The sequence below is a fragment of the Propithecus coquereli genome, unplaced genomic scaffold (genome assembly GCF_000956105.1).
Source record: "Propithecus coquereli isolate 6110/MARCELLA unplaced genomic scaffold, Pcoq_1.0 Scaffold88, whole genome shotgun sequence".
In the NCBI taxonomy this organism is placed as follows: Eukaryota; Metazoa; Chordata; class Mammalia; order Primates; family Indriidae; genus Propithecus; species Propithecus coquereli.
Window position 1 is genome coordinate 7,423,249 of NW_012155062.1, and position 24,023 is coordinate 7,447,271.

Here is a 24,023-nt window from a genome sequence, read left to right on the forward strand (position 1 = left end):
AAAGCTGCCAAATGCCACAGGCTGTACAGTGAGGGAGAGGGGTAAACACCCTGATCAAACTCTAATAGAACATTCAATTACCTATGCTTAAAATCATCTAAAATATTCCCAGCAAGGCCAAAAAAGACAAGAAAACAACAACTTACCCAACATGTTTAGCGTCCCAATCGTATTGGTCTTTAACGTCTTGATAGGATTATACATGTAGTTTGGAGGGGAGGCTGGCGATGCCAGATGGTATATCTGGTCAACTAAAGGAGACAAATGGAAGCCTATTATTTCCAAGAAAAACACTAAAAAACTTCTGAACTCCCAGGAATTATACAATAATATAATAAAGGTATTAGTGTACCTTTTACTGAAATTCTAGTTGGTTATAGTAGTCTTTATAGAAACTAATTTACATTTCTAATTAGAAGAATTTTAAACAAAAATAGAAAATCTAATTATCTGGCAACAAAAACACGTGCTTAGCCAGTTATTTGGGTCTGTTCTTCTATAACTAGAGTTCATCTGATTACCAAGTTGACTGTTTTCTGAGACATTTGTCCCAGATAAAGCATTCAAATCTGAAGGAAGACATTTTTCAGGCACAGAATTAAGTATGAATATCTAGAGCAAATGTTCTTAGTTTGTGAAGCAAATCTGACATAAAAGCAAAGACAGGAAACTATGGGAGAAATTAGCCTTTCCTTTTGTTTTCATACATTCTGTGTACATAAAACCAGACCCTGGGATGACACTTGGGGAGGGTGGTTTTTAAAGCCATGAGTAGCAAAACAATTCAGATTCCAAACAACTACCTGTGTACAGGCATTCACTTTAACATCGTCACCCACAGCCCTCTGCCGCCCAGGCCAGGTAACACCTGTTCACAGGACAGAGGCCCTCGGGAACCAACCTCTCCCTGTGAAATGGCAGTGATGGATAAACACGTGTGAGGAAAGCATCCTTCCAGACAGATCAAATCTGTGCCATGCCATTCTACTTTAGCTACAGGTGAAAGAAAACAAACCCACCATCTACAGGAGAACTGAGGAACGGGCACCTGAAAGCTTCATTGCCAAAATGAGTCCTCCCTTGTGTATAGGCATGCAAGAGCACCTGCAGGACTCCTCTGCCTGCACTCTCCGGCTCCGCTCCACAGCCTCCCGCCCTCTTCCCGACCAAGGGACCGCTGCTTTCCTTAGGCTCCACAACGGATCAGTCTGGAGATTCTCAATCAAGCCTTGCTCTGTATCAGTCACCCAGTGAGGTGGTACCTGGGCTCCCAATACCCCGACACAGGGGTTCTAGGCTGGGAGACTCTGGGCCTTTATATGTATATTTATACATACATTTTAAAAAGCTGAAAACCACTGAGTTAATTTAAAAATGGAACCACTGTTTCTCTTAAAAATATTTTTTCAAGAGAACCAAGAAAACACAAAACCTTGAAAAATTGTAGATAATCTGTCAATATGCAAATTAATTGAACAGATCTTTCCTAATAAGAGAAAAATCCTGTGACTATTGTCTCCACTCCCACAAATTATTCTGAGTTAATAGCTAAAAATAAAAGCAAACAAAATTCTACTATACAAGTGGTAAGTTAACAAGACAGCTTTTTAAAATTAATTCTCACAAAATCCCACCATTCTGGGGCCCATGCTATTTTTTGCAGCTTACAGCTAGGACCAGCATGGACTGGGTCAGCACCTGCACACCCTGCCAACAAGCTCAAGGGCTGCAGGTGGAAGTGGCAGGACACTGGGACAGGCACTGAGTTTCTTCTTCTAAAAACACCACCTCTCACCCACTGCCACTCTGGAGTTAGGATGGTGCCAGATTCAAAACAGAATGAGTCTGGCTGGACCTTCAGAGCTGAGCATGACACCTAAGAGCCCACTCAGGTGTGACAGACACATCTGCTCATATAGACCAGGCTGCCCTATGTGCCTCAAAGACAGTGTAGACCACAGCGCGTGTGTTGTTATCCTACAGAACAAATTATTCAGCACTATTTTTACTCTTGAGGCTACAATATATGCAGGAAAGACAGGAAACTGCATTAAAGACTAAGAGGAAACGTGTGTCTTGAGAGTGCAGGATACCACCCTGATATCTAACAGAAAGCCACTACCATTAGCACACGCCCTTCCCTCCCCATCTGCTCCAGGCCACACTTTCTTCTTCAAGGCTCAACCCAGAGGTCAGCGTACGTGGGAAACCTCCCCATCCATCCTTGGTCAGAGATGATCCCCTTCCCACTGGCGGCTCCCGATGCTTCATGCCGCCTTGCCAAATGATTCACACACATCTTCTTCACCAGACAATAAGCTCATGAAGCACAAGACTTGAGTGTTTCCTTCCTTCTGATCTCCACATAGCTTTGCCTCTGCGGGGAGGGCAGACCCCCGCCGTCACTTCAGAGCACACACGAATGCAGATTCCTGGCCCACTGCAGGTCTAATCCATCAGGATGTGCAGCTGGGCCTGGAAACCTTCCACTTAAAACAAGTATCCCTCCACGGTGCTATGGCTCAGGCCAGTTTGGGAACAGTGCTCAAGGAAAGCCAAATAAAGAGATGAGCCATAAATTGGGGTTTTCCATCCAAAAAGGCTATTCCACCTGGTTTGTCGTTTTTTCACCATTCGACAGGTTTGTCCTACTGTTGTTCCTGGAAAGCAACTCAGGATAACCCTCAAACTGTGTCATGACATTTCCTTAGGTAGCAACACTGATGCATCATCCCATGCAGGAAGAACCTGAAAACACCATGAAAACCAAAGTTCTCTGCAGCCCCTCTTCCCTAGGAGAATGCGTTCTGCCTTCATGTTAACAACAATAACTCCAGTTCCTATCCTAACAAGGACACTGCAGCAGAGTCTGTTGATTAATTAATCTGGTAAGGAATTAGGAAGGGGAGAGAAGAGGGGACACTTCAGAGCAGGGATAAATAGCCAGCAATGAGAAGTACTACATAAATTCTAAGTGATATTAATAACAACCAGTTCTGGAATGTAAATGAAGCAGCAAAGAGAACCCTCACTGCCCAGGAAAAAAAGCCCTCAGAGCATGTCAACTGCATAGTTCAAAGTACATGGAAAATGAGCATGACATTCAAAAATCCAAGTTGGGGGTCGAGAGAGAAAGACAAAGGGGGAAGGAAAGGCATGCCCGGACACAGGGCGTGCTCGATGCTGACCGCCAAGTGGCCCTGCCATGACCCTTTCACATTTACAAGGCCATGTGCCGTGAGCTCAGCTAGAAAAACAGGAGCCTCAAGAGAGGAGCCTAAAAGCCCCAATTAGTGATCAACAGCATTCCTGCCAGAAAGCTGGCAGGTGCCCAGGAAGGGGCAGGGTGAGGGGACAGTGGAGGTTGCAGGGCCCTGCCATGAACTCCGACGAGGGAAAACCCAACCAGCCTAACCACAGAGGAACTCCCTATGGGTCCTTGGGATGGATTTCTCTGTGCCTGAAATCTGCATAAGTAATACATCAATTGAGAAGAAAAAAATCACCGCAAGAACTCGGGGTAACCCCAAACCATTGTTCATAACCCATCAGAGAACTCAAGCGTTACATTCTGCCAAAGGGAAAATCCACATAAAAAACAACTGCATGTTTCCAGGCCCCCGCTGATTTTTGTTCTTTGCCTAATTTCCTGACGTAGCTGCATCAAGGATCCTCCTGTGCCACGCCCAGGCCCCAGTGAACTGCCAAGTTCCACTTAAGGATTTGCACCATGAAACTGAAGACTATGGAAACAAAAAAAGCAAAACTATGAGTTCACTTTTTCTATGAACGCGCATGACTATTTAGCATACAGTAAAATCCCATCATGTAGATACTTGCTACAGAATTCTTTTTTTCTACACCCCGAGTCAGAGGCCTGGCGGAAATACCACGCAATGAGATGCCACTCTGTGTAACATGGAGTTCCATAGCGTGGCCCTAACCCTCCTCCCTAGCAACTGTACTTATGATGGCAAACAGGATTTAAGAAGAGACTGACTTTCTCAAAGTATAGAGACCAAATTTTTCTTGGCACAATCCTGGGGTTACCCACCAGTGCTGCTGGCTAAGTACTGAGGGGTCCACCTTCCCTGTGACGGTACCTCAGGGAGAAAGTATTTCCAGTACCCTGGGCTGCTCTGTAGGAAACCCCTCATGGCTCCAAATTAAACAGAGGGAGATCTCTAAGAGCTGCTGCCTCTGCAATTTATATTTATATTTGCAATATAAACTGAAAGTTGAGAAAAGAAATTTCTAAATTATACTTCAACAGAAATACTCTAATCAGAGCTGCATGCCTCAGATGTCTACATAAATATGGACCAACTATCCTTGGCAAACACTGTTCCCACCCCACCTTTTTATACTGGGTGTCCAGCGTTGGTAACCTGGCCTCTCCCTTTTTCCCTTTCCTGGCAGCCCCCCTCACGGACTCCTATGGGACCGGAGCATTCAGGTAAAAGGTGGATAACAGAAAGGGCTCCGTGCCTTGGTTTCCTCACCTATGAAATGAGGAGAGTAACTGCCTACCTCTTATGAGCATTGAGAGAATTAAATATGCTAATCATAAACACTGATGAAAACAGTGCCTGGGAATATAGTAAGTGCCCAAGAAGTGTTAACTATGGTCACTTTCTTCTTTTATTTTCCTGGAATTCTTCCACACCAGTACTACAAGTTCCATGATCGTTCTCCCCACAACATAATGGGCATTTCTGCCTTTTCCTGTTCCCTACAGAAATACTGGTCTCAAGATTTCTGTGTATGCAGATGGTGGAAAAGTAAATTGGGACTTTTCAGGGAGGCACAGGATCTATGTATCAGGATTCTGAAAAAACAAGTGTTTTGTGATAATGATGACAAAGACGTAGATCAGCGGTCCTCAAACTTTTTGGCGCTAGGGACTGGTTTCATGGAACACAATTTTTCCATGGTGAGGGGGGAGGTGAGGTACGGGTAAATGGTTTCAGACGAATTCTCACAAGGAACGCTCGCTCAGTCTAGATCCCCTGCGTGCGCAGTTTACAGGAGGGTTCACGCTCCTATGAGAATCTAATGCTGCCACTGATCTGACAGGAGGCAGAGCTCAGGTGGTGATGTGAGCGATGGGGAGCAGTTGTAAACACAGATGAAGCTTCCCTGGCTCACCTGCGGCTCACCTCCTGCTGTGCAGCCCAGTTCCTACCAGGCCATGGACCGGGACTGGTCCTTGGCCCCAGGGGTTGGGGACCGCAGACTTAGAATATATATACTGGGTGGCTTTCTGAAGCAAGGTTTACGATGGCCCCATATTGCGAATAACCTAAACATCCAACAACACAAGCATAATGAAACCTTACCATAGTCATACCATGAGGATTTGCCAGTAAGTAATGCAGAGGGGGAAAAATGTATCTTTGTAAAGGGATCTGATATAGCCATACAATAGAATACTAAGTAGCTGCCAAAAAATAAAAATAAATAAAGTAGCTCTGTATGTATGTTATAGAAATAGCACCAGGACACAGTAAGTGGAATACAGTAAGATGTAGGGCAATATATAACAGCCTACTTTCACTATGAACAGGGAGAAATACCAATACCTATTTGTATTAGCTGGGTCGCATACAGACATTGCAGATGAATACAAAAAAATGATTAATAGCAACTTCCTGAGGAGAGCTGGGAACTGGAAAAATGAGAGGTGGAGGCAAGAGGGAGACTTTTTACAGCATTATCTTCTGTTTTTTAAAAATTAAGCATGTTTTTAATTTAAAAAATCACATTTAGAAAAGGACTGGGCATTAACATCAACAGATTATTTTTGAATAGAAGGATTAAAGATGATCTTCTATTTGCTTTTTCATGCTTTTCCAAATTTTAACATGTATTCTTTTCATCGTCAGAAAAGGATATTCTTTTGAAAAGAGAAAAAAATTAAAGATTCTCCTCCATCTCATTCATCAAATACATACACAAGAAACCTAATTCTTTCATTTAGTTCAACGTTTTGTTAATTTCTCTCGAGACTTCTTTGACACACGTGTTCTGTAAAAGTCTGTTGTTTAATCCCTGAGTATTTTGTGGTTTTCCAGCTATCTTTCTGTTACTAATTTCTAGTTTAATTCCACTGTGGCTGAGTACACTCTGTATGATTTCCAGTCTTTCAAGTCTGTTGAGGTGTATTTTATGGTCCAATTGTGCAGAATGTTCCATGTGACCCTCAGAAGAACCTGTATTTTGCTGCTGTTGGATGAAGTGGGCATTGTGGGAGCAGAAAGAGGGAAGAGATTGGGTGAGGAAGAGGGGAGTTATCAAATACAGGGAGGAACCCACTGAAGAAGAAAGAAAAACAGGCTTTAAACTACAGAGGTATAGAAATGTCTTATGCTCTCCCAATACAAATGCCGACTGAGGGAACTTAATACTCTGAGCAAAAGTCAAAAAGTACTAATAATTTATTGTATGACTCCATTCAGTGCACAAGCATGTGTGTGTATTCACTTGTGTATGTGTATGCATGTTTGTGTATGTGTGCACTTGTGTGTATTATATATGCATGTTTATGAGTGTGTGTACACCTATGTATGTTTGTGTATTTGTATATGCATGTTTGTGTGTGTACACTTCTGTATGTGCATGTACGTTTATGTGTGCTTATGCATGTATGTCTGTGTGTATACTTGTGTATGTGTATGCATGTTTATGTGTGTGTACACCTGTGTATGTTTATTTGTGTATGCATATGGTGTATATTTGTGTATGTGCATGCACGTTTATGTGTACTTATGCATGTATGTCTGTGTGTATACTTGTGTACGTGTATGCACGTTTATGAGAGGGAGGGGGTGTGTATGTATATGTGTGCATGTGTGTGTGTGTGTGTGTGTGTGTGTGTGTGTCCTACACATAGCAGTGGTAGAAATGGCCCAGAGCAGCTTTAGTATCAAAGCTCACAGTTAAAGAAGATAATTTACTTATGAACATACCATTCTCACTAAGTTCTGGTTTCTCAGTAGTGCTGAAATTATATAACCAATAGTCCTTTCAAACAATAAATGTTTATTACTATGTGCAAAAAGAAAAAAAAAAGAGTAATAACAATACTAACATTTGCCCCAGCAAACGTAGAAGCTTATAAAAATCCATTTATAATCTGACAGTCTGCAGCTGCGGCGCGGTGTGGCTCTGCAGATTCGCAGCTCTGCCACTCCAGGGCGGAAATTGAGGTGCCAGCAGGGTTGTGTTCCTATCTTCAGAGGATGATTCAGGATGTTGGCAAGGTTCCCTTCTGTGAGGCTGGAGGACTGAGGTCCCGTCTCCTTGCTGGCCCTCAACAGAGCCACCCTCAGCTTCTAGAGGCTGCCGTACTCTCTGGCTCACGGCCCCTACAGAGCCGGCCACGGTGGGCCAGTACCCTCACACACTGTGAACCTCTCCAGCTTCCCTTTTGCCAGGTCTCCCCGAGGAATCACCTCTACCGAATCTCTCTGCCAGACTCTTCCACTTTCTCTTGTTGCTTTTAATGGCTCATGTGATCATGTGGGGCCCACCCAGATAACCCAGAATAATCTCCATTTTAAAGCCTGCTGGTTCCTAACCACAATTCCAATAGCAAAGTCCCTGCACAGCAGTACCTGCATGCATCTCTGGCTAAATGCTGGGCAGGGCACCCTAGCAGGACACTGGCAGAACCCTGCCTGCCAAGAGCCCTGTCACCTGCACTGTTTCCATTAACCTCACGGCAGCCTTAGGAGGAAGGCCGAGTGGAAAGTGAGACAATTTATCTATTACATCATCTGTTTCACTTTACAAACACTTCGGCCTAACCCCAAAATGAATCCCAAATAGATTAAATAACTAAAATTAAATGTTACAGTTTTTTTAAACTATCAGATTAAATATTCATCTTCATCTAATCTTGGAAGGGTTGTAGTATAAAAGAAACAACAAAGGGGAAATGAACAGATGAGACTGTATTAAAATGACGAAATTTCCATGAAATGAAAAGGCAAAAGCTAGATCGGGGGAAAAAACGCTAAACATATGTCCAATGGTTAACATCCCTATCGTGAAGAACTCATACAAAAAGCAAATCTAAAAAATGGGTAAAAAAATCTATTTGAATTTCTTTTGTGAATTAACATGTTAGAAAGTCTAGCCTTTATCAGGAACAAAAGAGATGTGCACTGAACCACTGGTTTTCAATCAATTTAGCAAGATAGCTTTGTTAGTAGTTTTTAAAGATAATGTTTAATGCTACTAATGAAGAAGTGAAATAGACAACCCCAAATAATGGAGACATACTAGTATTTGGTACGATTCATATTTAGACTCTTTCCTGAGGAAATAAAACCCAAAAACCCAAAAATATTTATAAAAAAACACTAGAGAACTTTAAGTAAGTTTAAATAAATTATGGTATATCCAAACAATAAGTAGTCCTCAGTGATTATACTGCCTTTTCAAGACACATTTTACTGACGTGGGGAAATAAATGTTTATGATTTCGTAAGAATGGGAAAAAGCAGAGTCCTGCGCTGTCCACGCAGGGGGAGGGCAGCTGATGGTAGAAACAGGGGAGCTGGGCAACCCAGGGCTGAGTCTGGCTCTGCCACTTAGTAGCCTTATAACTCTGGGCAGGTTCAGACACGACTGTAGTTTTCCACGTATATAACAGCGGGATGACACCTCCTAGCTCTCATGGCCAAGGTCAAATTTGAATGAGAATGAACGCTGAGTCTGTGTGATCCTAAGAGGTCCTAAGAGCAAGTACCTGCTGGCAGCTCTTGCCAGCACACCTTAGACAATCTGGGAGGAACAAGACCTTTCCAAGTCTACCTAAGGCCCCTATGACTGTTTCCTGTGGCTGCTGTAACTGAAGTACCCCAAAATAGGTGGTTTAAAGCACCAAAAATTTATTCTTGCACGATTTCTAGAAACCAGAAGTCCGAAAACAAGGTGTCAGCGGGGCCACACTTCCTCCAGGATCTAGGGGAGAATCCTCCCTTGCTCTTGCCAGATGTTGTTGGCTCGGGGCTGCATAACTCCACTCTCTGCCTGGTCTTCACATGGCCTTCTCCTCTTTGCCCCACCTGTCTGTGTCCACACCAATTCTCTCTCTCATAAGGACACTTATCACTGGAATTACGGCCCACCCAGGTAATCCAGGTTGAACTTATCTGAAGCTCCTTATTCATATCTGCAAAGACCCTTCTTCCATAAAAGGTCATATTCAGGTTCTAGGGTTAAGAATACCTTGCATATCTTCTGCAAGCCACCATTCAACCCATCGCAGACTCAAGCCACGATTCCTTTAAAGTGGCAAAGTTATCAGGGGACTTCAAACACTTATAAGTGGAATTTCATTATTCATTCAGAATTCTGTACTGGCTAACATCCTATAGGCAGTTAAAAGCAACTGGACGCAAATAGCTCAGGCATCAGACTTGTTAGGCAATAAGGATATCGTCATAGTTGGTTCAGGCTGTCATAACAAAATAACCACAAACTGGTGGTTTATAAACAACAGAAATATATTTCTCGCAGTTCTGGAGACTGGGAAGTCCAAGATCAAGGCGCTGGCAGATTCAGTATCTGATGAGGGCTCATTTCCTAGTTCACAGATGGCGCCTTCTCACTGCATCCTCCCGAGGTGAAAGGGTCAAGAGAGCTCTCTGGAGCCTCCTTTATAAAAACATTAATCTCATCCATGAGGGCTCCATCTCCATGACCAAATCACCTTCCAAAGGCCCCACCTCCTAATACCATCACCTTGGAGTTTGGATTTCAATATAAAAATTTGGGGAGGACACAAACATTCAGACCACTGCAGATGTGGACTACACAAATGCTACTTCAACAGGTCCATGAAGTTCAAAACCAGAGGGCGCCATGTAACAGTGAAGACATACTCTTCACTGTTACAACCATTCTTTATCACAGAAACTAACATAGTGCCTGTACACAGTAAGACCATTTCAAAACTAGAACACAACACAACATTCAATGTAGCTCAATCAGACAGCTCACCCTTGGGATCTGGCTGTTTTGGCTACACCACCTACCAAGTTCTAAATAATAGCATACGGTTTTCACTCACCTTCGATATAGAGGGGCTCCACCACGTCGTGATTAATTAGCTCGAAGTTCTCGTGTCCTATCCAGTGCTCTACGTTTCTCTTCCTGCCCGTGAAAAAGTTGTCTACCACGGTTACCTCGTGGCCGTCCATCATGAGTTTGTCCGTTAGATGGGAGCCCACGAACCCCGCGCCACCGGTTATCTGCATCAGGATAGTATGTGCAAAACATCCCAGAAAAGGCACATGAGAACACAGTGATGACTGATTCCATGGAGAAACATCTTTGGTGCAGTCACAACTTAGAATTGGGCGGGGTAGGGCGGGGGGAGGAAAACGACAAAGGTTTTAAAGCAGCCTCTTTAACTCTCACTGCACAGTAAAGTCTGCAAACTCCTAAGCAGCCTAAAATTTCAAACTACCACCTAGTGAATAATATAGAAAAATCATAGTTACAAGTTTAAAAATGTCTTCATTGACAGAGAATTTCATGTCATTCAAAGGTTCTTGTTTTATAATAGATGGGATGCTGAACGTCACTTATATGGTTCTGAGACTACTACTGCAAACTTTTAAAACTACTTTACAGAAAAAGAGATTAGTAAAATGCGGATCTGGTGAATCACCGAAAAATATGCATTATTTAAAGTGGACTTAAAAACTTCACAAAAAACTAGTATCTTTTCTAAAATTATTTTTAAATAGAATCTCACTCTGTTGCTCAGGCTGTAGTGTAGTGGTGCAATTATTTATAGTAACAAATTAATAAGCAAGAGATGCTGTTTGCAGACTGAAGCCCTAAATGATTTCCTCCACCACTTGGTTAATTTCTGACTGGCAATGTGAACACTACGTAGTGTCGACTGCCCAGGCAAGGAGCAAAATGACGCAGCTATGAGGGGTCACAACAGGAGCTCAGCAGTTACTTAACCCACCACAAACGTGAAAAGTCAACTGTTTGGAAACAAATTTTAAATGAATAAAGTTGTTCAATCAAATTAAATAATGTAATTGGAGGGGGCAGGATAAAAAAGGCTTTCAGTTTTTGGATGGCTAAAGGAGGTGGGAGTGAAAAGAACAAGCTCAAAAAACAGGGTTGCAACATGAAACTGTGTTTTTCATTCTATTCTGTTTTATTCTCCACTCTGCCATCTCGTCACCAAAATTCTTGTTCACTTTACCCTCCTGTTTCAAACTGAAAAATTAATAGTAGGAAAACACCAATTCTTTTTACCTAAAATAAAAAGCAGGTAAACCCCTTGGTCTATAGTTTTGAAATATGTAATTCTCCATGAACCTCCTGTTCAAATAAAACTCACACACAGTGCAATGCACCATGGTGAGAGATAGCAGAGCCACTTGGATGAAGACATCAGGGATGGGGGGAGAGAGGTAATGGTAGCCCAGGCCCAGGAAGACTCCTCTGTCACCACCGACTAGATAGTCATATGCTCTGATGAAAATACTAACAGAATGGTTTAAAGTGGAATGGTTGAGAGTAGCCCTCCTGGTATGCAGTAGCTTTTAATTAGCTTTATTGGGAGCATCATTTTCTAAATCCCCTTTGCTTTAGAGATAAGAGACTGATACCCAGAGAAGTCAGGCTTTTGTCTAAAACCCTCAGATCCCTAGTCGCAATAGACTAAAGTTACTCTCTTGAATTATCCCTATAAAATCAACTGAAACCAAGGGGTTAAAGCTTTGCTAGTAGCCTACGTTCTGTAAGGTATAGCCTTAGCTAAGAATCAACCAGCTTCTGCCCCTTAGTTTGCTTCCCTATAATTGCTTACCACTTACGAGCCTGGTCACAAGATTTAAAACTTCCCTTACTAGCTTCCATAGATAACACCTCTACTGTGGAACCTAAGATGCCTTTTAGGGGGTTTTCCACACCCTCCATTCCTATGACCCGCACCGTAGAAACTGACTCAGCGCAAGAAAGTAGCTTCTACATCCCTGTGATTTCAGCTCCAACCCAACCAATCAGCAGTGCCAATTCCCTAGACCCCTGTCCGCCAAATTCCCTTTAAAATTCCCTGCCTAGAACTTCTTGGGAAGTGGAGTTGAGAAAGTTCTCCTGTCTTCTTGTTTGGCTGCCAAACGATTATTAAACTCTTTCCCCACTGTACCTGTGCTGTCTCAGGGCATTGGCTCTTTTCTGCACAGCTGGCAAAAAGAACCCAGTTGAGCAATAACGCTCTTATAATCACACGCTCTCTCTGTGACCTGTAAATTTGTCTGGCTCATGTTTTACTTTGAGCACTCCTACATTCTACCGGTACACCTGAAAGATGATGATGAAAAAGGATTTTCCAGAAAAAATACCTAAATTTCAAATTTGACTCACCACCAGTGCTTAAGTCATGGGAAGAGATTTCATTTTATTGTATTTTCCCCAGTTTTCTATGGTTTTTAAATTTTAAAAAATTACAACTTTTTAAAAAGAAATTTAACCCTTTTTAATGTAACTTTATATAAAGCTAAATGCAAATGTTTCTGAAAATAAGATGTTGTGTAGCAGTCTACCATCATCTCTGCACCCAAAATACTGGTGGACAGGTCAGACATAGCAGAAATACATTGTATTAAATTAATCACCTCCAACATTTCACTAGTATTAGTAGTGACATAAAATCATTAGAAGCACCTTAGCCTTGAAAACAATGCATTTGGAATTGTTTTTCTAGAGCGATTCCTTTCCATCTACAATACTTAAAAGATTTATATAACATAGCTGGATGGTTACATGATTTTTTTGTCCTAATCAATTTCAGCCCATTAGGCAAGTGTTTCAAATGGAAACAAAACCAGCAGAGGCTCAGTGTTTAAAAAGCTTCATCAGGAACACTAATCGCCAAACCCAAGCACACCCTTTGAATAATGAGAAGCTAATACCCAAAAGACAGTAGGAGACAAGATGTAAAATCTCTTGCAATGAAATGGATTAAAACTTACACAGCTTCACATGGCTCTCCAGCATTTGAGTCCATCTCAATGTGCTGTATTTCTTGCCCATGTGGGAGCTAACAGGCAGCTAAAGTGGTCAAGTTCAAGGTCAGTATTCGAATTCATTATGCTTAGCAAATCAGCAAAAAGAATGTATTTCTGAACAAACCTCTTCTTTTTGTTGAAGCTGTCCTAAGGCCTTAACAGTTATTGAAAAGGCTTTAAGTTTTAGCAACCATATGCCAGGCTTGGGTACCAAATGACTCTGAAATGTGCTTAACCTATCAGATGGGAGATGAGTTAAAAAATACTAAGTCCATTTGTTGTGGTGATGTGTAAAAAGTGAAATAAATTCTACAATACTCAGCATCAACAGGAAGATCACTCCACACAGAAGTAAGAACAACCCTGGCAAGACTGTGTAGGGTTCATGTATCAGTGTTGCGATGGTTTAAAGGTATCCTCCAAAAATCACGTGCTGGTAACCTACTCCCCAGTGCAGCAGTGTTGGGAGGTGGGGCCCAAGGAGAGGACATCAGGCCATGAGGGCTCTGCCTTCATGAATGGATTCATGCCATTATCACAGGAGCACGGGTTCACCATTGAGGGAGTGGGTTCCATATAAAAGAATGAGTTCTGCCCTTTTTGTCTCTCTCACCCTCTCTTTGCCCATCTGCCATGGGATAACCCAGTAATAAGGCCCTCACCAAATACCAACCCCTTGATCTTGTATACCCTCCCTCCAGAATCATGAGTCAATAAATTTCCGTTCTTTATAAATGACCCAGTCTCGGGTATTTTGTTATAGCACCACAAAACGGACTAAGGCAGAAAACTGACCCTGGAGAAGTGGGCTGTTGTTATAACAAACACCTGCAAATGTGGACGCAGCTTTGGAACTGGGTGATGGGCAGAGGCTGAGAGAACCGGGAGAGGCAGAGTAGAAAAGGCTACTGCCGTGAATGCAGCATTAGAGGCCATTCTACTGGGGGCTCAGTAGAAGAGGAGAGCCCTCCAGAGTCTGAGAGGACTTAAGTGGCTGTGATCAGAATGCTGGTAGAAATACGGACAGTGAAAGCCATTCTGATGATGTCTCAGGAGGAAATGCGGAACAAGGTATTGGAAATTGGAGGAAAGGCCATCCTTGTCACAAAGTGGCAAAGAACTTGGGCAGATATATGTTCTCGTCCTAGGCCTTTATGGAAGGCAGAACTTAAAACTGATGAGCTAGGGTATCTGGCAAAAGCAATTTCTCAGCAAAATATTGAAAGAGTTGCATGGCTTCTTTTAACTGCAAACAGTAAAATAAGAAAGAAAAGGGATTTAAAGACAGAATTTATAATTAAAAGGGAAACAGAACAAAAAAATTTGGAAAATGCCCAGACTAGACACACAAAGAATGAAAAAGTGTGCACGGGTGCACCAATAGAACCTTTGGTAAGGGGATTAGCATGGCTAGAAGGAAGCCAGGTTCTAATCATCGAGACAATGCGGAATGACCCTGAGGAATTTCAGGGACCTTCCAGGCAAGTTAGAAGGTTGAGGACAAGGTTTCCAGAGAGGTGCTCGAGGTCAGCACTCACTGCCCGGTGCTGCCTCCAGGCTGTGCTCCCTGTACTCTGGTACAGGGCTCCTTGGCCATCACAGCATGGCTCAAGCCAGCCCAGGTGCAGCTCAAGCCGCCACACCTGAAGGTATATGCTATAAACCTTGGCGGTGGCCACTCGGTGCTCTAAATCTTTAGGTTCACAGAATGCATGAGCTGTGGGGGCATGGCTTCCTCCACCTAGATTTCAAAGGATGCTGTGGACAGCTTTGGGGCCCAGACAGAGACTTCTCACAGAGGTGGAGCCAACACCAAGACTCAGGAACTGTAGAGCCACCAGTGTGTAACACCAGGCTGAGGAAACTACAGGCACAAGACTCAAACTTGTGACAACTGCTGGGTGGACCGAGCCCAAGAAAGCCACAGTGGCAGGGCTGCCTAAGGCCTTGGGGGCCCAACCCCCACCCCAGTGTGCCCAGGATGTGGGACACAGAATCAGAGAAGATCATCGGAGCGTTAAGATTTGACGTTGTTCACCCTGTTGGGTCTGGAGCTTACTTGGGACCAGTTACCCCTTTTTTCTTGTCTATTTCTCCTTTTTAGAATGAGAACGTCTATCCTACGTCTGTCTCACCATCGCATCTTGGAAGTAGATAACTTGTTTTCATTTCACAGGCTCACAGCTGGGGGAATTTGCCTCAGGATGAATCATGCCTTGAGTCTCAACCATATGATGCTGAGATGAGACTTTGGACTTTTGAGTTGGTGCTGGAAAGAGCTAAGATTTCAGGGCTACCGGAATGGACTGAACGCATTTTACATGTAAGAAGGACATAAATTTTAGGGGTGGAATGCTATGGTTTGAATGTGTCCCCCAAAAGGCCAGTGCTAGAAACTTAATCCCCAACGTAACAGTGTAGGAACTGAGAGATGATTAGGCCGTGAGAGCTCTGCCCACATGAACGGATTCTACTTACGGAGAAAGTAGGTTCTGCGTAAAAGGATGAGTTTGGCTCCTTTTTCTTTCCCTCTTGCCCTCTCATTGCCTTTCTGCCATGGTATGACGCAGCAGGAAGGCCCTCACCAGATGCCAGCCCCTTGATATTGGACCTCCCAGCCTTCAGAACCATGAGCCAATAAATTTCAATTCATTATAAACTACCTGGTCTGTAGTATTATTACAGATAGCAGCACAAAACGAACTAAGACAAGTGTACACCATCAGATTTTGTGATCAATCTGACAACCTGGCAACAAAAACCTTAGAAAAATTAACTTTTCTCTGCTACTTGAGACACGAATATATTTCTAGATTCATGCTCAAATGCATGTATCTTTTTGATGCAATAGAAATAAACCGCAAAGAAGAGCATACAAGTACTAACAGACTTTAGAGTTTGCTCAGGGTGAGACTGATATAAGCCATCTCAAAAAGGCAAGAGACTGGTGGAATCAGAATGTGGTGCCATTACGTAACTCTGCGCACATGCTATAAACCACTGAATCGTAACTTCAGACGTATGAATTTTATGATATGTGAATTATCTCTTAATTAAGAAAGTGTCTTAGTATTATAAATACTAATCAGATGTGCCAACTTACCAAAATTCTTTTACGATCCTTTTCTGATAAAAACTTCACTGGTGGGTATTTCTGGGTAAAGCTGTATGACATGAAGGGATTAAAAAAGGAAAAGTCAAACATCTCTTTGAGTATTTTCTCCTCCTACTATCAAAGCAAATGCCAGATTTTAGAACTGTTACTGTTAGCTCCTTCTCTCTATTCTGAATGAGTGCTGCAGGAACCGAGTGTTAACTGGCTGACTTGAGTTCAAGAAATAGCTAACCTGCTCCTTGTTTAGAATCAAGCTAAGGATAAGACTTGAGATTCTATTCCCAAGAAGCAAAAATTTAAAAAGCTACAGGCAACTAGGGGCCGCTAAAGCAGAGCAGGCACTACCTCTACTAGGTCCAGTGAAAAACACACAATGAGGGAGGGGGTGGCATTCTCCTCCGCTACGTTTGGGTCAGAAGTAAGAAAGCAGTTTTGTGAAGTCACAGCCCCAATGCTGGAGGACTGCCTCGCAAAAGTGAGAAAAGATGTCAGTAAAACTCTGTCTCCTGTTCCAGGCAGTTCCCCAATTGCAGAATCCCCCTCTGAGCAGTGTCCCCGGGTAAAATGACTGAGCATCAGCACTGTATGTCTCTTACTTTCTGCTCTCACCCGATCTTAAGTCTTACCTTTATCTTTTGATGCCCTCTTGCCCCTCCCAAGGTGCCATCGGTCCCCAACCCACACTGATGTTCAAGGAGCAGGGCAACATAACCAGTGTATAAAATGTCCAATGAGAAGTGATAACTGCAGATTTGAAATGTACATTCTTAAAGTGATTCAGTTAGGAGCAAAAGTGCTTTAAATACAATCCAAGAGATCTGCTTTGTCACTCTTTTAACAGGTGAGGTGCTGGGCCAGCGGCACTGTCCCAATCCCCTCCCTGTCACCAGCACCAGCACAGCTCAAAGATACAGAATGCGCTTCCCTAATTGTCACTGAACTGAACAGAATATGACAGGTCACTGGACAGAAGCCCTTAAAGCAGGGGTTTCTCATCTCTGGAAGCACGCCTACGTTGGAGCCACAGCGCTTTCTTTTACAACGCAGATGCTTCCCCTACTAAGAGTTCCCAAATTCTCAAAAGGTCAAGTTCTCCTTGCAGACTACAAAATCAGATGGGAGAGTCTGAGGGCACAGGTGGGAACCCTGGCCTTCCCCCTTGTTGGTTCTGTGGACCCCCACACAAGACCCCCAACAGCACTGTCTACCTCAGGGCTTCCTCCTCCACCCAGGGGGAGCAACAGCTCCCCATCTCCAGGACTCCCTGAGTGCTTCATGAATGTTATCTATGTCTGGAGTAGAGGCAAATTCTGCCTTCAGTCACAGCCCTGCTGAAGACTGGAGGGAGCCAACAGATGCCTTGTTTGCCACATAAAACTTCTTATCATTCCATCTCCTCCCTCAACTACTCAGCTGGGGAATGGCACCGTGAATCTCAGTGTTGTCTGCAAGTGCCCCTCACACCCGCCCCAATTTCCTTCATTCCTTGGAGCTCACACGTGCATGCCTCTAGCCTCCAGCCTCCAGTTCCACACCCAGCCCCAGGACACAACTGAAATTCTCCTTCCTTCCCCCCATGGTCACGGGCACCAGGGATGCTGGCGCCATCTCTGACTTATCACTTTCCTTCACTCGCTGTGGGAGTTCCTCCCCGACCCCCTCTGTGGTTTCAGAGACAGTGCCACATGGGATAAGGGTGCACAGCTACACAGTGGACGTGCTGGGAGAGAAAGCGATTCCGTGAGCGGAGGGACAAGGCTGCGCCATGGCACCCCGGGAGCGAGCACGCCTGTTTGGCTACGGAAACGAATTTCAATCCAAGTTGTGGGCTTAGAATACTCCCCAACTGAAAGCTTAAAATGAAATTTGGTATGCTATTTATACCAGAAGGAAAATAGCGAACTGTTTTATAACAGGAAGTGTACTTCAAAGAAATAAAACTGAAGCAAAGGCACAGCTGCTAGACACACACAGTTATGGGCAGGGTGGGGTGGACTAAAAAATACTTCAAACCTGTGTGCTAAAATTTTTAATTTAAAAACCAAAAAAATAGGTTGGGTTGCTTGCCTTGCTTTTCTTCAATGTGTAGCTACCGAGTTTTAGATTTCATATGTATGATCAAGTTCTTAAACTCTTAAAAAACTATCTTACACCCCTCACGTCTTCCTTTGAGAAGTCACACACACAAAGCTTTGAGTAGCAGGATGGGAAGTGGCCTTCCAGGCCTCCTCAGCATGCCTGGAATACTCTGTTTGTCTCCCTGCAGTCAAGATGACAGACTACGGTGACCCTGCGGGTGCTACTGACTGGGCCACACCCTTGGCCACAGCTGGGGTGCTTGAGAGCACCTGCTGGCCTGACCCATGCTGGGCAGCGGGCACCGGCTTCTTAAAGGCCTACAGGAGGTGAAACTCCTACCCAGGGGACTGACTCATCCATTGCCTGAGCAGTGTTTAAAGTGGGCATGAAGCCCACATCCTGAGTGTGAGAGATAAGCAAGTGAGGCAGAATGAACTGGATAATGAATCTTTTCTTAAACCCCCACCCTGCATTAATCCTTTACTAAGCATTTTATGCCATTCCAGACTCTAACCTTACTGTTTAGTAGACTGGCCAGTAAGAAGTATTCTTATTCAGAATTTAAATTGTCATCATTTGTTATCTATTCAAAGAACTTTTTTTTTTTTCAGAGATAGGGTCTCACTCTGTCACCCAGACTGGAGTGTAGTGGCATGATCGTAGCTCACTGCAGCCTTGAATTCCTAATCTCAAGCAATCGTCCTGCCTCAGCCTCCAGAGCAGTTGGAACTGCAGGTGCAGCCACCATGCCTGGCTAATTTTTTTTTTTAGAGATAGAGGTTTCACTATATCACCCCAGCTGTTCTTGAACTCTTGGCCTTTGGCCTCAAGTGATCCTCCTGCCTTGGCCCCCCAAAGTGCTGGGATTACAGGTGTAAGCCACTGCACCCAGCCTATTCAAAGAACATTTAAAGATACCAAGATGAAATTAAACAAATGGCATATAATAAAGTATTAAGCAATGGGGCTGTGATAACAGAAAAAGCCCACATATAATCCACTTAGGCTTCTACAGAGATTCCATCTTCATTTCTTTCCCTATATAACCTATAACTTTCAAAAATATCTTTATTTCTTGGGAGCCACATTGCTCAAAGTGACAAGCACATCAAAAACATATTTCCAGCTACAGTCTTATCTTGCCAGCATCAAGATGGTTGTTTGATCATTCTTACTACACAAGTAGTCAAGAAAAATAAAACTAGACAGAGCTCCATCAATTTCCACCACCAAGCCTTGTTAGTCGTGTTTGCACTTGACCTCCTAACTGAAACAGTGATGCAAGCTCGCCGGTCTCCTGACTTGCTCACCACCCTGGATGACAGAACCATCCCAGAATAAGTGACCAATAAACAGACCCAAGAGGCAAATTCTCATCCTCTGCCCCTACTGTACAGGTGGCTCTCATGGTTTGACAAGAATGAGTTACCGGTGAGTTCTTAGGATTAAATTCTTACTTGTGTTTCTCTTTCCAGTTTGAAAGCACAAAGAACATCACAAAAGCATCAAAGGGAATCACATAATTCTCATATTTCAAGAGATATCATTCGTAAGCTATTGCCTGTGGGAAGTTATCTGATTCATTTTTCTTTTCATAAATAAATGAATATTACTGTTCGAAGAAAATGATCAGCAGTGGACAGATTTTTTTTTTTTTTGCCAACATAAAGCCTGCCTTTCATCTTTCCTTTTACAGATTTACTCAGTTGAGAAAGAATATTAACTGTTGATCTTAAAACAAAAAATATACATACCTTTTTTCTAAATCTCTGATTTTTTCTCTTAGTGGTTCAACAATCTAGAACAATAATAACCAAAATCAATTTTAACATAAAAACAAAGTCCTTGACCACTTTCACCCCATTCTGCCATTTCAGACAAGCATAGCATAATCCAAAACAGGTTTTAATTTTTTCTACAAATTCACTTCCAGGTTGAAATTAAGATAGGCCACTTAAATCACAATGCTAGAATTGAGCTGATCAGTTGTATGTTAGAACTCATATTCCATAAATGCCTAATGAAAATTAACCTTTTTACTCACCCACCTTCCTAGGAAGAATGTAAAAAGTGTTTCAGGTTCATAAAAACAGGTATATCAACACTACCGGTCCCCTTTTAGGAAGAATTCCCTAAGCACAGGTCATGAAAGCTTAACATCTTGTTTCTGCAATTACTGTATATTCATGTTATCAGCTGCAGCACATAAACTGCAAGCCGTGAGTCAACCCGCATCCACGTGTGTGGACAAGGTGAGTCTGGGCAGAATGAGAGCAATCTGAGGGCTTCCCTGTGACTCTGAATTCGGCTTCAAATCCCCAGTGACCTCACAGCCCCACCCCCACCACAGTCCATGTTACAATTTAGCTGTATCCATGTTTCGTTACCTACAAAGTATAAGCAATTATTTTAAAACAGGAGTAGTATAATCAAGCAGAGGTGCTAGCTTTTAGTTAGGTAGGTGTGTGACTCCCCCATCTTTGCATATAAAGATGTTTCTCTGTCCTGGCAACTGATTTGGGGCCATTTTCCTTCCAGCATCTGCTCAGGTGAGTGGATGCTGGTACAGGCTTCCATCTCTTAAAGGTAATCACTTCCTTTTCTCTAAGAAAGGCTCATCTAAAAAGTCATGTAAAAGTGTGAATCCATTTTGACTTTAAGGTAGAATTTGTTTTAATAAGTCACACCTTTATGAAAAAAAAATGGACCAACAGTGACAGAGACTGCATCTACAGGATAACAAACAGAAAATCTCCTCTTATGGGAGCAATTTTTTGAAAGATGGTTTCAAAATCACACAGAACAGCATCAAGCTACCACAATAAAGACAACAGCACAAGCAAAGGAAGTGAAATTGAAAAATATATCAATTAAATAGAAGCAAATATGAAAAAGAGACTGACCTCTTCAATCTTGCTTTCAATTTTGAGTTCACTGTTTTCTTGGATAGACCTGTTGAGTAGAAAGCTACAAAACTGAGATCAATTGAAAGCTTTTGTGACTTCCAGATTTGTTTTGAGATTTCTGAACAAATTACCATAATACAGACCAAACGCTGCAGACCACCTCCCTCTCTGGCCCACCCAAGCATCAGTCATGTGTACCCATTCCCGCCAGAAGGGGAAGCACCAGAGGAAAATGGATTGCTTCTGTTAAACTAAAATAATCTCACTTCCATGTTACATCCAACATAGGACTTTAAATTAGAAGCAGGAAGTATCTATAGAAGTACATATTTGTCTGCTGGGCTTTCCTGGGGATTTAATGCAAAATGGAGTTTTCTAAATAAAACCACAAAGCTCCTTTAAATGAGATCTGAGCACCCCTCTTAGACACACACAGCAGCCTTTGTCAGGAGACATACACATGCCCCCGTGGTAGGAAACAGATCAACATCACCCCACCTGGAAAAATCAATTACACATGAAAGGCCTCCTGGGGGCACAGGAAACTTTTACCCTTTGTAGACTTGTGCAGTCATATTAAAACTGCAATACCAGCTTAACCATCACAATTGTAATTGTTATTCTTGCATTTTTTAATGCCACATAACAAAGTGGAGCAAATTTTTCTTTAAGTGGAAAACTGCTATAAACAGTGCCAAATTTGTTTTTGCAATGAATACTTACTACTTTTTGCTGATTTTTTTAAAGGCTTTTCTTTTTTAATTTGGTAAAGAGATAACACAAAGATTTTCATTCTACAAGAGTTCCTTCTGCCCTATTAAGAAACACGAATAATACACACAGACCTAATCCTGGGATAGATAGGTAGGTGGTCTCTGCACCCAACCAGCTGTTTCCCTAAAACAGCTCCTTTCTCAAAAGGATTTGCCAAAGCCCCTAAGTGTTCTTGCTCAAGCCACCCAGAAATGCACTTTCCATTTCAGGAGTGTGAAAGCCGGGTCAGCCCTCATTATCTACACCAAACGGGAGAGGGAGGAGGCGACTGACAATGGCTTTACATCTGTGTTTTACTCTGGTCAATGTTAAAATCAGCCAATCCGCTGCATTCCCAGAGAATACCCATAGGAGAAAAGCCCAGATGTGTGAATAACAAAACAAAAACTGTTTCTTTTTTTAAAAATATTCCATAATTAATCCATGCTGTCAATGGTATATATGTACCAACTGTCTATAAAACCCATCCACAAGACCCAAGTAATTAAAAAGAATTACCTCATATTAACGAAGTTGCCCCAAACAGCTGGAAGAAAAAGAAAAAAAGGTCAATATCTGAGTTCATGACATACAGGGATTCCAACTGGTAACATTTTAAATTTTAACCAGCATTTTAAAGTTCACTAAGAAAATTAAATTATAGTTCATAAACACAATAAAACGCACACTTTGTTTTCAAAGAATTAAGTCCTATTAAAAACTTAAGTGGAAAACACAGTCAGTACGTCCACCTTAAAAAAAACATTAAAGCAAACTTAATATAAGTAAAGAGTTTATTTGGGCCAAGTTTGAAGAAAGCAACCCAAAAACAAAGATTCAAGTTGCGCTGAACATACAACTTTGATTAGCAACAATTGTAAGTAGGGTTTTAAATGAAAAGAAGATGCAGTTACTAAATCATTTACCAAGAATTTCCATTAAAATAACGTAAGCTACTGACTGGCTACACATTGTTCTTTATATCCCAAATTCCATGAACATGAAAATAATGAGTGAGACAGCTAGTCTGGAATAAAATACCTTTAAACAACTGCCCCCAGGGATTGGGGGTGGTGGTGACTTCCCACACTCAGGTCTCACTGTGCCAGATCAGTCTTGCACACCTCAGACTGCTCTGAGCTATCTTTTGGGGTTTGGAGTTCAAGGGTGCATGAGTTTTGATAAAGAGTATGTCCTCTATCTGTTTGAGGAAGAGCTAGTCACAAAAAACAAAGAATCACAAGCCTGAAAAAGATCCTAGGTTTCAATCTAACGTCTCCCTTTAAGTGTTGATGAAAGCAAAACCCAGAATAGTTAAATAATGGCTTAACTCCAACTGGAGGGCCACCCTGTCTCAGCACTTACCACATCACCCTTCCATTACAGCTGCTTGTCTGCTGGTCTCCTTTTCTGATCACAGGCACCTGGTGGGCAGGTTACCGTGTGTCGGCGTACAGCTAGCTGCCCATCAGTGCATGTATCTAAATCGGCCCTGACCCAACACTGAAATTTTTACCATGGATGACTTTAAAACATAATATTAATACTAGCCCATGAGTGCTCACTTTAAGTTACTGAGCAGAGGATTATTCCGTAAAGAAATCTTTCCTGTGAGTGAGTGAGTGGTCCTAATATTTTGTACACATTCCTACTTGGCGCTCAGGTGGCCATTCTCCAGATACCGAAGGCCTCCTAAGTGCCAGGTCCTCTTGGGTGCTTCCAGGTGCTGGGGACAGACAAAGAGCAAATACAAACACCCTCCCTGTCTCCCAGCTGGCGATTTTATGACTTTAGGAAGGCCTTAAGGTTAAAATCGAATAGTCCCAGCCATGTTCGCATTGTCATCCTCTAGCACATAGCAGGGGCTTAGTTATTATTTACTAAAGAGGATTCAGTGCCCAAAATCATACCCCCCGTAAGAAATACCCATTGTCAAGAAGGAGAATGTTAATTCCATAAAAGTACCTCTCTCTTCAAACAAAGGAGAAAACTATTGATAAAAAAGATAGCAAAAATAACTAAATAAATGCAAGTGTCAAAAAGTGGGAAAAGGGAGAAATTAAAATCAAGCTACACTAGATTCATTTTTCATTTAAAAAATAAAAACTGCTTATATCTTTG

The 24,023-nt window shown here is 42.5% G+C and overlaps 1 protein-coding gene across 3 annotated transcripts in view; it reads right to left on the minus strand.

Moving 5' to 3' along the window:
• Positions 1-24,023, minus strand: part of UXS1 (UDP-glucuronate decarboxylase 1) — an 83,858-nt gene that overhangs the window by 35,139 nt on the left and 24,696 nt on the right. The window contains exons 2-7 of one of the 3 annotated variants that reach the window (XM_012664304.1): positions 22,422-22,449; positions 21,147-21,195; positions 19,998-20,041; positions 16,153-16,213; positions 10,082-10,262; positions 147-251 (exon numbers count right to left, since the gene is read on the minus strand). In XM_012664304.1, the coding sequence (XP_012519758.1) occupies positions 147-251; positions 10,082-10,262; positions 16,153-16,213; positions 19,998-20,041; positions 21,147-21,195; positions 22,422-22,449 (468 nt within the window). Of the gene's footprint in view, positions 1-146; positions 252-10,081; positions 10,263-16,152; positions 16,214-19,997; positions 20,042-21,146; positions 21,211-22,421; positions 22,450-24,023 lie in introns of all 3 variants that reach the window. The other 2 variants (XM_012664303.1, XM_012664305.1) reach the window with 2 other exon arrangements.